Here is a 16,340-nt window from a genome sequence, read left to right on the forward strand (position 1 = left end):
TCTACAGTGCGTCCCAGAAAAAAGGAAACCGGGATTCCCATGTCTTTTTAATTCAAAGGCAAATGAATTATGATATTTCATTCACATAGTCATATAATTAAATTATTCCTCTTTATTTTGATACCTGATATGAGACAAGGACTTCACACATTAATGAGCAAGAATTTTAATGTCAAAACCAGGTTTCGCTGAAAAATTGGCAAGATTGGTTTGTGATATTCAATGATTTGCTCATTAGCATTTTCTTTTGTATTCTTTGTTAAGATTCTCTCACTGATCCCTGAAATGAGTGTGGATTCAGATTCACACGTAAGTTTCTGTGCAAATCATTTCTGATATGCCCAATATTTATTGTTTGTAATCTGCCATGCGTGAACGATTTGCTAAGCTGTTGATTTCAAATGAGAGATGAGATTCCACTCTTACCATGAGTATCAAATTTATAGTAAAAACATAATTAATGATTGTGAAATCTATCTCTGAAAACAGGTTTCCTTTTTTGTGGGATGCACTGTATAGTTATCTATCGGTATAGCAATATGCACAGTAGGACTACAATGTTTATGTATTACATGTATATGTAACAGCTAGAGTAGATTGGACATATGCATGGCCGTATGCAGGGAAATTTGGAAAACTAACATGTACCTTTTTTTTAACTGAAAATTTTCAAAAATTCACCAAATATGTGCAGGGAATCCTTCAACTTTACTTTAGAAATGTAAAAAATGACCCAATAACAAGCTAGATTTTGAGTTTTTTTAGAAAAGATTTCATGCATCTGCCCCCCCCCAAAGGATATTTCTGCAAATGGCCATGTACATGTATACATAGATACAATTTTATTGTTGCACCAATTTTCTTGTCTATTTTCCAGCCTTTTCGGTTTGAATAAACTCTTTATTCATAAACTGCTGCCCTGGAGAGAAATGAGATATATGCAATATGATAATAATGTAACTATGTGATTATTTTTTTTCTTGTTTCTTCTATCTCTCACAGCGGACGACATGATCGTGAAGCCCATAAGGCTGGAGAACTTGGAGAAAGCAATCCGACAAAAGGCTCAAGATGAGAAGAGAATGTTCTGGGCAGAGTATAAGGTAATTCATCATTTTTTGGCAAAAAATCAAAAATATATTTTTCCTTTATTCTGTTCATTTTCAAAATTTATGGACTGATCAGATAAAAGTTTAAAGTCAGAAGATAACAATTTAGCAGTTAACAATATCAAATAAATATTGCAAATCATCGTGTGTGTGTGGAGCCTACATGTATTGCCATCATTATCTGCTTTTGTTTCCGTTTAAAGAGAAAGAAAATAATTTTCCCGGTCTTGTGTGTTTTTAAGACTACAGTCGATATGACAATGTAATATTTTAGCAATGCTGCTATACAGTATGAAGGAAATCTATTTTCCTTTTAACGCTTATCTTTAATCCTTGTCTGTGTCTTTAATCAATTTATTTTCTCCATTTCCCTTCCACCCGTCACATGACTTCAGGCTTTGCCGAACAGACCCCCTCCCATGGTGACGATGAATAACAGCAATCTCCCTGCGAATAAAGACAAGAACAGATACATCAACATCATTGCCTGTAAGTATTTCTTTAATTTTTTTCATAACATGTGTGTAAATGTATGTATCGGGGCAAATTTTAGGGTAATATGGATTTATAGTGGTGCTCTAAACCCCAGCAGAAAATAAAAATATTTAAAGTGTTTGAATTCTTCCATGTTTTGGATATTTATTTGGGTAGTGAGGTGTTAAAAATTACATTCCATAAAGTTGGTTTCTCTGGGCTTGCCGGAAATTGTATTGTCTAAATTCAACACTCAGCATGAAGGAGTGCATTTTGTGATGGGATTCACTAACTTTTGAGCTCAACTGTATGATTTGATAAGGATGATGAAACTTGGTTTAGAGGAAGAGAGACACAGCCCAAGAAACACAGAGTGAAGTGGAGATGGATAGAGAGAGAGATTTGAATGCATTATACAGTAGAAATTCTGAATTTCTTTCATATCTTTGAAGAAAACAAGACATTTACTTGCACTTACTGCTCTTCACCCAGGTTTTAAATGGGTTAATGATAGGATGCGAATAGCAATATCATTGACTTAACAGTTTGGCAATTTGATTGCCCATTGCAGGAAAGCTGCATTTGGGTTTGAGGTTTTTATTAATTTGGTTTACAGTTTACCCTGTGTGTAGTCCTGAAAAGGACTTTGAGGTTGTACATGTAAATAACAGGGGCCGCGGAACCGGGGGGGGGGGGGGGGGCTGGGGGGGCTTCAGCCCCCCCACTTTTTTCCAAAACCGTGTACAAAAACGTAAAATTGACCATATGATTGTGATTTTTAGCATGGTCAGCCCCCCCACTTTTGGCTCAGCCCCCCCACTTTGAAAACCGTTCCGCGGCCCCTGTATATACAGTGTGCAGGCAAGCAGTAATCCAAGGACTGTGTATTAATACATGTATATCTGTAGAGCACTGTTGAATGTATGTAGTGCTATAAGAAGTACAATGTTAAAATCTTGAATTTAAAACTACCATTTTCTTTAATTCTTTAGATGGTGGTAATGGACATGTACATATACATGTATCTGTGGAACACTAAGATACATCTCTAGAATGTATGAAGTGCTATAGGAAGTAAAATGTTATAAGCACTTAATTCAAATGTATGAATTTCTTTAATTCTTTATATGCTAGTAATGGATATGTACATACATGTATCTGTGGAACACTAAGATACATCTCTAGAATGTATGAAGTGCTATAGGAAATAAAATGTTATAAGCACTTAATTCAAATGTATGAATTTCTTTAATTCTTTATATGCTAGTAATGGATATGTACATACATGTATCTGTGGAACACTAAGATACATCTCTAGAATGTATGAAGTGCTATAGGAAATAAAATGTTATAAGCACTTAATTCAAATGGATGAATTTCTTTAATTCTTTAGATGCTAGTAATGGATATGTACATATACATGTATCTGTAGGACATAAAGATACATCTCTTGAATGTATGAAGTGCTATAGGAAGTAAAATGTTATAAGCACTTAATTCAAATGTATCATTTTCTTTAATTCTTTAGACGATCACACCAGAGTGACACTGAAGGCCATAGATGGCATTGAAGGGTCGGACTATATCAATGCTTCCTATGTCAACGTAAGCAAAATATTATTCATTAATTTTTATCTTACTTAAATTCAGTTGTAAACAGTATCTGCTTGATTGTCAACCAAATAGTTTATTATCAAATAGATATTCTGTACATATGCATATAAGAACATAAGGAGGAGGAAACCTTGTAAATTATCATGTAATTAAGTGTTTTTGTGTTACATAAGAATATTTTTAAGTATTTTTATGTAAATCCCTTATTATTCATGGATAGTACTATGTACCTTCCCTTTGCCCTCTAATGTAAAAACATGTAGATAAAAGAATTGCATATTTCAGCATAATAATTAATAATTATTTATATTTGGAGGCACTACAAGAAGTAACATAGCACATACGCTGGAAAATGTTAATCACATTTACAATAATAAACACCATCAGTCATTCAAGATAAGTTGAGAAATTAATTATTGAGGAAAAACATGTTTTAAGGGAATATTTGAAGCCAAGAATGCTGTAAACATTTCTTAATGGCAGTCCTCAACTTGGCAGCTGCTACTGCAAATAATTTGTTGATAGAGGAGACTTTCAACAAGGGAATGCAATTACTTTGAGTCTATGGCAACCTATGGCAAAATGATCCTTGTAACAATTTTGATATTAAGGATATCTCTTTATCTAATACATTCCTAGATTTGATAGAACTTGTATCCGAAAATAATGTATCACTTGTGAGGGTATTCCATTCGACACAGTGTAATAGTTTCATCTTCATGTAGATTGGATCTAGACATGATAGCATTTGTTTTTAGTCATTAAATAAGAAAAGAAAATGTTATTTTCCCAAACAAATTGAGGTACAGGACCCCGTTATCTCCACAAAAAATGATATTAGTCAATCTGTGTACATTATGTATTGTATTTATTATGAGTATTGCTAATGATCCTTCTTTAATTGAAAGACTGGTATTCACATCTTGTATCTCAGTGTGGCAGTACACATAGTGTACTTGCTTTGATTTCAGGTTACCAGTTTCCTAATCACTTTGTCTGGTGATCATTTCTTGGTATTAGATTGTGTGTTGACATGCGTATTACTTTCTCTTTTGCAGGGTTATCAGTCTCCTGATAAATTCATTGCTGCACAGGGTAAGTCCATGTTGGTATTAGCAAAATTTTAGCTGGCAAATGTCACCTCTTTTCCCCTTGGAACTGTAGGCTTAAAAGCCAGTGTGATATACAGGTATTCATATTAATGGATGTGTTGGAGAAATAGTTTTACAAGAATTATGACAGTAACACGATTATAAAAAGTGATTATATTGCTAAAATTATGATAGCATGTTCCAATTACTGTATGCATGCATTAAATGTACTGCTGCTCTGTAAACATGTAATGATTTATGAAATATTTCTTCTATCACTGTTTCTAGAGATGGATTTCACTTTCATTCCATAGATTTTATTGACAATGTAAATATTTGTTTTTACTATTCATTCAGTGATGTTATCTTCTTTTAAAACTGCAATCTGTGTAAAAAAAAAAATCATTTTTTCATGTACTAGGTCCCAAGGACAACACCTTAGAAGATTTCTGGAGAATGATCTGGGAATATGACTGCTCTACCATTGTCATGCTTACTAAATGCGTTGAAGATGGCAAGGTAAATAATCTTTGATGATCAACTCTTTAGTTAGCCTATAAGTCTTTTAGGTGAAACATCAGCGATACGTCTGATGCGAAAGACTACAAGACACGGTTGCTAACGCCTATACACTCTGGTCTTGCATTAGTTGTGGTTTTCTATTCGGCGACAATTGTCTGATGACAGTTTTGGGTAACAAAACCCTGCATTGAATCCTGGTCGATAGAAGGAAAACAACCAATAATGTAAGAATGCAAAGCAGCCACGGCTTGCAGTCTCCGCCCAGGTTGAAGGCTACCATTTAGTTCAAACGACTGATATAATTTGTTATTCTTGCAAAGAGGTTAATGATCATGATAACTGATGATAAAAGTGATGATGATGAAAATGTTGAACATGAGGATGATTAGGAATATGGTGATGATGGTTATGATGATGATGATGATGATGATGGTAATGATGATGATGATGATGATGATAGTGTTAATGGTGATGGTGATAATGAAGATGATGATGATAGCACTGATGATTATGATGACAATGACTACAGTTGGTATATCATTATAATGGTATGACTTACTACATGTACCTTGCTTTAAATATTTCTGATATTTGTATCTTGTATATTGTATCTATTTTTGTATATTTAGGACAAATGTTCACAGTACTGGCCGAACAAGGGTGCCATCAAATATGGCAGGTTCAAGGTAAAAATGGATTCGGTAAAGGAGACGGCAGAATACATCATCAGGTCTATATTACTCTCAGAGGTAAATTACAAAGAACTATATTCCTTTGTATTGGTATTGGTTATATGGGGACAGTGGAGAAAGTTATACCAAGGGGGGGGGGACCCAGAATGGGTATGAGAAAGTCAAGAATTGAGAAAGACTAGACCAAAAACTTTAGGCTTTTGATGTGTGAAACGCATTGGTTGCATCAAATGAACGGAGAGAGCTTTACAAAGATATGTCATTATTCATATGTGATTATTTTACGATGAAACATCAATAATTTGTGCTTTATTCATTTTCTATGGACACACGGTATATTGTAATAAAATCATGATATTTCAAAGTTAACAATGAAGGTGCAGACTTCATATTTTTCAATTCAATGTAATTTAGTACTCTATCTTATACTATACTGTACATAGCATTGTTACCTCCACTAGCTTATACAGATAATACATGTATATTAAGCATGAAAATTGTTTCATGTTTGTTAACAGGATGGCAAAGAGAGTGGTGAGCGAACCATCACACAGTTTCATTTCTTAGGTTGGCCCGACCACGGTCAGCCCGACTACCCATCCCCTATGATGTGTCTTATCAAGAGGATACGGCATCTCACCTCAAAGATGAACCACAGAGCCAACATTGTCGTCCATTGCAGGTAAAAACATCTGGTTATTCTTGACATGTGCTGTGGTCTGTTAGTTCTGCTCGTTGCGTCTGAAACACGGGTTATGGGTTAAAATCCCAACCATGGCATTAATTTCCTCTGTTGTTCGCCGCAAAGATGACCCACAGAGCCACATTGTTGTCCATAGCAGGCAAAAAACATCTTACAGTATCATTATTGTAAAAGTAGGTGGTTCTGTCCCTTGCCTTTTAACCACTGCAGGTGGTTGCTGGCGGCATTATTTGTCCGTCCGTTCTGTTTTGGCTTTCATGATAACTGAAGAACCGTTTGATAGATCAATTTCAAACATGTTCCAAGAATGCTTATAAAAGTGGAAATGATCTGGTTAGATTTAGGGGTAATAAGAACGGGGTCACGTCATAGGTCTATAAATTTATACCCGAAAATATCTTTGTTTTTGCTGTTACTAAAGAAACTTTTGTGAGAGCTCAACTTCAAAATCATGTCATATACCTTCCTACCGAGTACCCATTTTCTACGCCTGGGTGGAGAGTGGAAATGTAAAGCTGATGAGATTTTGGGGTCATGAGGTCAGAGATCAAAGGTCACAAATATCATAACACACATTGTTTTCAACAGAAATTATTTTGGATTTCCTGTGCCATTTGCAATTTCTCTCACTAAGGAAATGTAATTCACCTTCATATCACTCTCAGTCAATGCCTTATTTCATGTCCTTCACTCTTCCTTTTCAAACAGTGCTGGAGTGGGTCGCACAGGAACATACATCGTGATAGATGCTATGCTAGATATGATGAAGCACGAGAAGCAAGTGGACGTGTATAACTTCATACATGATATCCGTCAGCAGAGGAATACACTAGTGCAGTCTTTCGTAAGTAGCCCTGTTCCTGTTAGAACTTGATGAGGAAGCATTGGTGGACATATTAATTTACTTTGATTACAGAGGAAGATATTGATTTTTGAATATCGCCTTTTCCTTTGAATACTCGAATGCTATTCAGTTTATGACAAAGATATACATGATTAACTGTTATGTTACCAAACTCATTATAGGAATTAAATTGGTTCCTCTTGGAAGTTGATGATAAAGATCCACACTTAATGACTACAGAGGAAGATATTGATTTATCTCCTTTTCCTTTTAATACTCAAAAGTAATTCAGTTTATGTCAAAGATATGTTGTTTAATGGTTAGTTGTTATGTTACCATACTCATCATACATGTAAGTATTAATTACATCAATGGTACAGTGTATCATGATAACCTGCATGTAATACATTTTTTAAACCAAGGAGCCTACTAACGATATTTCTTTACATATATTTATGTTTAGGTCCAGTACTTCTTCATCCATATGGCCTTGTTAGAGGAGCACCTGTTTGGTCACACCGACGTCGCTATGTCAGAATTCCCTATGTACTACCAACAACTCAGCAATAAATCAGACTTTGATGATGATCTCACAAAACTAGAGGTGGAATTCAGGGTGAGTCCTTCTTCTTCTTCCTCTCTGAGTACAGACTACGTCCTTGTGTATTATTGCACTATTGACGTTTGCTGGGGGCTTGCAAAGTGGGGGGGGGGGGGATGGGGTAAGGGCGATTGCTTCAAATGTGAGGTGAATCCGGCCACCCCTGTTAATGAAGACAAAACCAGATTTAAAGCTTTGGATTGATGATGATACATGTACATGTAGGTGATCTTTTATCTTGTTATTCTTCTTCAACTTTCTTTTTTTTTCTTTTTCATTGTCTTCTTCTTCTCCATCTTCTTTTTCTTCTTCTTTTTCTTCTTCTTTTTCTTTTTCTCCTTCTTCCTCCTCCTCCTCTTTTTCTTTTTCGTCTTCTTTGTTTTAATTATGGGTGTGTTTTACATTACTCTTTTATTGTAAATGTATGGTTTAATACGCAGTCTGTGATATATATGTACTTTTTTATTATGTAAATAATTCCACTGTTTTGAGACTGTACATTTTTAATATTGTATATCCATGTGCAATTCAGTCTTTGTAACTGCGATGCATGATTTAATAAATACCATACCATACCATACCATACCATGAATGGGAGGAAGTGTGTTCAATCCGTAGCATTCCAAAGACTTACAACTATGTGATCTCTTGCTTTGGTGCTCAACATTTAGATTGGAGATGATTAATGTAACATTAAATTATGTATGTGCAGCCTATAATATGCAAAACCTTCCTGATATAATAACAAATAATAATAGGCATTTATATAGCGCCATCTATCTAGAAATATTCTATTCCGAGGCGCGTTGTTATTATTATTACCCCGGCTTTAGCTCGAGCTGCCTTTCAGCGCTCATGCATTCAAGGAATTAATCCTGCCGGGTACCCATTCACCTCACCTGGGTCGAGTGCAGCACGATGTGGATAAATTTCTTGCTGAAGGAAATTACGCCATGGCTGGGATTCGAACCCACGACCCTCTGTTTCAAAGTCAGAAGACTTATCCACTGGGCCACAACGCTCCATATGCCTTGTCTCTTGTTCTCTACATGTAGTTCGCGTGAAAGGTTTGCATTCTCTCAATTTATGACCAGCAAGTTCATTAAGTGTCATAAAAATGACCGTTGAGCAGGCAGAATGATTTAATATTCTCTGAAAATGCCCCACAAGAGTTATTATAATTGATCTTAGTTGTTTTTTTTGTTGCTTTTTTTGTGAAAACATGTTCATGATTTGTCTGCCTTTTCTCTTGTCCACAGAGAGCGTGTAAGTTGGGTGTGAATGGAGTAGAGCAGAGGTTTGCCAACATTGAGCAGAACAAAGACAAGAACCGTATAGGACATATTCTTCCATGTGAGTATCAAACTAAAGAAGTGCATTCACATGGCTTTTTGGCACTCTGACCTAGGGCCATTTTCATTTAAAAAAATAATAATAATGATAATGCTAACTCTACTGTTGTGGTAACTACTGTGGCAACAGGACTCAGCAGCCAATCAAAATTAAGGTTCCCATAGTGATTACCATAATTGTAATTTTGTGAAATATACCCCCAGAATGTTTTTTTTACTATCCCACCGCTGCCACCTGTATGAAAAATGTTGTCAATAGAGCCATACCAACACATTAAATGTTTGGAAGATTTATTTGTTTTATAAATGCATCATGTTGCACATTTTATTTATAAAAGACAATGGAACATGGCAAGCCAGGGGGGTAAATATTTTAATTCCATTTATTCAAAATTTGAATTAACAAATAATGCTGGTTCACCATAGTCTCATTACTTTTTAAAAAAAAATATTTCTTTTGACTAAGATGAGATTTGTATTTAATGAAATTTAATATTACAGATTACAGAAACAGAGAATTTTCGTAACTGACAAATAAAGGAATTGAACTGGATTAAATCGATTTTTCTAATTGAATTGTCTTGATTGTGCTCTATGTTTTTGCATTTCATACTTAACTCAGTATTACAGATACACTGAATTCCCATAATAGACAAATAAAGATATTAATAATGTAATTGATTGATTGATCGATTGATTGATTAGGCTCCGTATTACAGCATTTCATACCCCACTCGTTTATTAATGAAATTCAGTATTACAGAAACACTGAATTTCCATAATGGACAAAGAAATTTTATTGAATTGATTGGAATCTATGTTTTGGCACTTAATACCCAACTCATTTCTAAAATCATAAGTAACTATAAAGAGAACCTTACGTGACACTTAACATCTCAATATAAATTCCTGTCCTTCTAGCTATTACTGACATCATTCTATTTTAATAGATTGGATGGTTTGCTATCTCCCTGGTGAATGAAAAATTAAATTTTTACTTATTTTTAAATTTGTTCATTTCACTTTTATTAATATTATCATTTTCTTCTGTAGATGACAAGAATGTAGTGAAGCTTGAAAGATTGATTGGTGAAGAGTTTTCAGATTACATCAATGCATCATACATCACAGTAAGTCACTCTAGAAAAAATAAAATCTAATCATTCTATCGTGTTAGTAAATAAATATTAATTTCAGTGCTTAAAAGCACTGTATAAATGTTGCATATTATCATTATTAAGATTATTAACACTATTATTGTTTTTGGGTGTGTTTTTTCCATTTTGTTATTACCATTATCATAATTATTATTTGATTCAGTCCTTCTTTGGAAAAATCCCAGGTATAAATGATTATCTTTACTTACGAAAAAATTAGTTTTCAGTTTTCTGAATATGATAATTTGTATTGTTCCATACGTACATGTATGTCAGATGTCAATCTGATTTAGCTATGGCAATATTCATACATGTATTGACATTGATAATGGAATTAGAGTCACATAAAAGCAAATAAATAAATGATGATGAGTGAATTTTTATTTTTCTGATCTTAAATTTTGTATACTTAAAGGGATGGTCCGGGCTGAAAATATTTATATCTTGATACATAGAGTAGAATTCACTGAGCAAAATGCTGACAATTTCATCAAAATTGGATAACAAATAACAAAGTTATTGAATTTTAAATTTTAGCAATATTTTGTGAAAACAGTCGTCCTGAATATTCATTAGGTGGGCTGATGATGTCACATCCCCACTTTCCGTTTTCTTGTGTTATTACATAAAATTATATTTTTTTCATTATTTCATACTTGTGTAAATAATATGTCTCCCTTATAATGAAATAAGTTGCAGCAATAAATATCTAATGCACTAAATCAGTTGTCAATCCAATTTTTCTAGTTCTTGGAGGAAAAAAATTGAATAAACCTAATTTCATATAATAAAATACAAAAGAACAAGTGGGGATGTGACATCATCAGCCCACCTTATAGATATTCATGACGACTGTTTTCACAAAATATTGCTTAACTTTAAAATTCAATAACTTTGTTATTATCTGATTTTGATGAAATTTTCGGCATTTTGTTCAGTGAATTCTACCCTATTTATTAAGCTATAAACACTTTCAGCCCGGACCATCCCTTTCATCGGTTGTCATACTTTTGAGCCCAACCTGTAAAAGGCCAATATCCTGCCATTATGTTTGTATTATTTATATATTTTCTTTTATATCATTCAATGTGTTCTTATTACAATAATTAGAAGTAAACAAAAAAATGAATGAAATTTGTTTCTTGCAGGGTTATCAACGTAAAAATATGTACATAGCAACACAGGGTCCCCTTCCTAACACGATACCTGACTTCTGGCGTATGATATGGGAAAGCCAAACAGCGACGATAGTTATGCTTACAGAGATGAGCCAGAAAGGACACGTGAGTCGTACACAGAATTTGGGATGGTGATGATTTAGAGCCATGAATGAATAGGTTATAGATATTAAAAATGTTATTAATAATGATTATGGTGGTGGTGGTAATGGTGGTGGTGATGATGATGATGATGATGATGGTGATGATGATGATGATGGTGATGGTGATGGTGATGGTGATGGTGATGGTGATGGTGATGGTGATGGTGATGATGATGATGATGGTGATGATGATGATGATGGTGATGGTGATGATGATGATGATGGTGATGGTGATGGTGATGGTGATGGTGATGGTGATGGTGATGGTGATGGTGATGGTGATGGTGATGGTGATGGTGATGATGATGATGATGGTGATGGTGATGATGAAAATGATGTTGATGATGATGATGATGATGCTAATGATGTTGGTGTTTGTGTTGATGAAAATATTAATATTAATAAAATGGCCGTTGGTCATGTAGATAATAGTTTTTAAGTTGTTAATGATAAGATTTTGGATCAAAAAGGCTAGGATATAACAGAAAGAAGCATTAATAATCATGAAAAAAAAGTCCACAATAAGATGAAAACAGAGATTCGTTTCACTTTAATAGAGTTAAGTCAGAATGAAAGGGCTTTTCCAGGTGCATGGGGAACACAATTCTTTGGGTCATGCGTTATCATGAATTAATGAGATTACGTGTTGGATATCATATTGGTATTTAAACATGGTTTTTGCACCCGATTTAATTCTGTGTGAATAACCCCTGGTCTGTAGTCTTGATACCAAACCGATAGTTTTTTAATCCCATACTAGTCTGCAGACACAGAACCCAACTAAACTTTACCAATGAGTGGGTCTTGACAGACCACTTACTGCGAGCAAAGGGTTCACGCAGCAAACTAATCCAAGATATGTTCTATCTTCCTGCAGGAAATGTGTGCTCAGTACTGGCCTCTGGAGATGGACGAAACAGAAGAACACGGGAACATCTCGGTCACCCTGGTATCAGAATCAGACGAGGATGAAGCCTTCACCATTAGAGATATAGAGATATCACATGCAAAGGTAGGACACTTTTTCTTTCTCTCACAATACAGGGCAGATCTGTCCTGGAGCATTTCATTCACGTCTGCGACCTGCTACTCCCAAAGCAACAACAAGTCACCCCAGATGAATTTTGAGATTTTCATTGAGTTCGATAAAGCACATCCTAGGCTTCAAAATGATATATAACTTGTCAAAAATTGATCGAGAATGGCTCACACAAGAACTTGATTGAATGTTTTTGAAACTCAGAGAGAGATCCAAAGTATAAGGAGAAATCAAGGTTTGAAGTATGAGGTTCACTCAAGCACAAGATGTACACACTGTACAATCTCTATGAAACTTCAAATTTGTCCTGGAAAAAGTGATGCAGAAAAAATCTCCTGTACCTCGTCTTCTAACCAACTTTACAACTATTGCCTTACTTAATCTTTGTGAAACACCCCCCCAGGCCAGGTCTCCTATCAATTTGATCATGTATTACCGTAGGGTCCAACCGTCACTTGGTCTAATATTTACTCGATCTAGTCTAACTCTCATATTTTTAGTCTAATTCCCAGATGATCTAAAATTCCACTTGGTCTAATGAAAATTTGGTTAATAAACAAGTTCATCTAATCATATAAAGTGATGTTAGACCAAGTAGATATTACGTGATATGAGTATAGCCCAACATGAAATTAGAAAAAAGATGATGAATGGGCTAAATGGTGATTTGAATGAATGGTTAGTTTACAAAGCAGGGGGCCTTAAAAGCTTTTCATAAGTTAAGGGCAACTTTAAGAACGACTGGTGATCCTTTCTTGTGATATTGATATTCACCATTAAATGTTCATTGCTGATTATATAGCGCGTAAGAAAGGATCACCAGTCGTTCTTAACGTCACTCTTAACTTACGAACAGCTTTATTAAACACCCACTAGAAGTTGACAAACTAGGATTAGATCATGTGTAAACTTAAATTAGACAAAATTGGGTGTACACCAAGTAGCAATTTACCATTGTCAGTGTCATTATAATCATGTTACCTTCATCGATCATCATGATTGGTATATATATATATATATATGTGTATCACGATGCTGATCACATCTCTGTGGAACAAGGTTTATCCTTTCGTTTCCTCCTGTTGAATGGATATATAGATCATGCAGAACATCTACGGTAATGTAGACACTCAGAACGAAGAGTCTGCAGAGGGCGCCGAGGGTGCCGAAACCGACTCCCAAAGCGCTATCTACGGAAATGTCGACGAATCCGCTCCGCCAACTCCAGTAAGATAATATAATATACAACATGGCGTTCAATACTCCAGAATATCTCGCAATTGAATAATTTAATCAAGCAAATTAAAAATCTAACCAAGCAGACAATACATTATATGGCAATGAATACAGCTTTATAAACCTCTGGGGCAAGTTTATTCACACATACTGTATGTTCACTTTTGCCTTTTGCTTTTTTTCAATATTGGAAAATGACTGAATTCTTTTATGGGAATAATTATGTGTGTATCAAAGTAACTTGCAAAATTTACATGTATCTCTGCGCAAATTGTCACTTTAGCCTAACCCATGCATATCTGTTGTTCTCAAAGGCAAACTATATGGAAGATTGTACTCTTTCTCTTCATGTACATGTACGTAGTACATGTATGGAGGGAACTTCTTGAATTTCTGTTAAACTGAGTGGCTTGATTCAAGTATTTGAATTGAAAATAAAACTGATCTTGGTGGAATACAAGTACATTTCTTTCAATATTGGAATATATTGGTTTGATTTTAAACAAGAAGTTACATAGTAATGATGTGCATTTAATCATCTAATTTGACGGAAATTGGGCTTTATGAAATAGAAATTTGAAATGAAAATGACAAAAAATATCAAATGCAGCAAAATGTAGGCAGTTAAAATGATAAGAATATGTCCAAATACATTACATACAACTCACTCACTGATGTGGCATTATACTTGTATATCCGGGTGCATGATTGTTGTTATTTACTTCTGTGGTGTGGTGATTAAAGTGGGAAAGATTGTACTTTTTTCCTGTGAAAAGAGCTCTCCTGATCATGAACTTGTTTGAACCATCAATATGAAAAAACGGATAGAGCAACAACACGCTTTTTGAGACCACCAAAAACGCTTAAAAGTACTCAAAAATGTCGAGCGTGCGCAAAGTTCCATACTTGTTTCTCTTGCGTGTGCGTGTTGTTCCTTAAATGTTGGTATGGCCCCATATACTGTTAATTGTGTCATGAAGAACTTTTCCTGTAGCTTCAAGTTTGTGTATGTGGCTGCATTCAACAAGCTCTCTCCAGTTTTTTTATATTGATGGTTTGGACGTGTGGTTGTGGATCCCTATATCATATCAGTTTTTAAACTTTTTTTTATAAAGTATTGTTGGGGAATGGTGATAAGAAAAAAAAGACATATTGAAAGGAAAAAAAGAAAAAAAAAGACAGCAGCTGCTGTGTTGTGTGTGTGTGTTCAAAATTCATTTACATGATTCATTTTTTAAATAATTCTTCATGTACTTAAAAAGGCTTTTTTAGATTCATCCTTTATTTTTAAAAAAATCCATATTAGAATCTCGCTATGTATTCAACATCTTCATGACCATTGAAGCTCTTCCATGTCTCTTCGGAACTAGCAGACCTACATATACATTTAGCTTTTATAAAGTGTTTTGCAATCATTGATGAGAAAATATGATTTGCCCAGAATCATCAGCAAGCATTTACTGAAAAATTGATGCAAAGTAAAGAAAATCAGATTCAGACTCAACATCTCTGTTGTCAATGTACACAATCATAGGTCGGATAGTGAAATTATTTAAGAGAGTAATTAACGAAAAAATCAACTAATAATTACTACTGTCAATACTATTCTGATCATGGATTTATGACATAGAAATACAAATTTTAAGACCAGAAAAAGTCCACCATATTTATCTAAAATGACCAATATTAAAACACTCCTTGAAATCTCTACTTTAATATATAACATTGGCAATGCAACAATTATGTCAGGGAAAAATGACCCTCTGATGCAGTGTAATTGATAGAAATTATGTTAGGACACAGTCCCAGACATGCATTTTGAGGTGATTAATAACTAGGAATTCCTTGGCATTACAACGATTTTCCTTCTTCGAATGTATATAAAGAGCACTTTGTAGTTGATTATTCAAATCAACTTAAATTCCCCACTATTTAAAAGAACTAGATCCTAGAAAACAATTTTCTAGCTCACAGGTTGATTACCGTAACCTTTACTGATTTAGTATTTCTTTTATTTCGGGGACAAATGTGTTTATTTTGATATCTAACCTGTTATTTACATGTAAAAAAGATATTTAGGTGATTTATCACCTTTGCCACATATTTTGGCATTGGTTGGACTTAAGTTGCCTCTGTAAGACGTGAAATTAATTCAAATGACAACTGAATTTGCAAGAATTTTCATGATAGTTGTTGTAAAAATAAAGGTGTATTATAATTTATAATTATATATGCATTATGCAGTTATATACATGTATGTGTTTACTACACTACCACCAACCCACACATCCCACACATGTGCACATATTCTATTCTAGTCTAGCTCTCCATCCACCCCTTAAAAAAGTACCACACTGAAACTGACACGTATATGAACATGGAGAATGATGCATCATTAGAAAATTTTGTGGGATCTGATTGGGTTGTATCATACGTTTAATCATCATATTCTACATGTACAGTATATGCATAAATAGGAAATTGATAGAAATAGCAAAAAATCAACAAGCAAATGACCATTTAATAAGATGTACTATTTTTTATTATAACTTTCTTTTACTTCTCTTCTGTTTTGTTTACTTTTC

General features: G+C 34.3%; 1 protein-coding gene across 1 annotated transcript in view; it reads left to right on the top strand.

The window, feature by feature from the left end:
• The window catches only part of LOC129271871 (receptor-type tyrosine-protein phosphatase S-like), a 94,403-nt gene that overhangs the window by 68,521 nt on the left and 9,542 nt on the right, over positions 1-16,340 (top strand). Inside the window, exons 31-44 of the mRNA XM_064107036.1 lie at positions 1,003-1,103; positions 1,505-1,598; positions 3,112-3,188; positions 4,256-4,292; positions 4,710-4,807; positions 5,440-5,559; positions 6,021-6,184; positions 6,914-7,049; positions 7,513-7,665; positions 8,910-9,003; positions 10,056-10,132; positions 11,308-11,442; positions 12,358-12,492; positions 13,618-13,746. Coding sequence (XP_063963106.1) covers positions 1,003-1,103; positions 1,505-1,598; positions 3,112-3,188; positions 4,256-4,292; positions 4,710-4,807; positions 5,440-5,559; positions 6,021-6,184; positions 6,914-7,049; positions 7,513-7,665; positions 8,910-9,003; positions 10,056-10,132; positions 11,308-11,442; positions 12,358-12,492; positions 13,618-13,746 — 1,550 coding nt within the window. The remainder of the gene's footprint in view (positions 1-1,002; positions 1,104-1,504; positions 1,599-3,111; positions 3,189-4,255; positions 4,293-4,709; positions 4,808-5,439; positions 5,560-6,020; positions 6,185-6,913; positions 7,050-7,512; positions 7,666-8,909; positions 9,004-10,055; positions 10,133-11,307; positions 11,443-12,357; positions 12,493-13,617; positions 13,747-16,340) is intronic.

Source organism: Lytechinus pictus, chromosome 11 (genome assembly GCF_037042905.1).
Source record: "Lytechinus pictus isolate F3 Inbred chromosome 11, Lp3.0, whole genome shotgun sequence".
Classification (NCBI taxonomy): domain Eukaryota; kingdom Metazoa; phylum Echinodermata; class Echinoidea; order Temnopleuroida; family Toxopneustidae; genus Lytechinus; species Lytechinus pictus.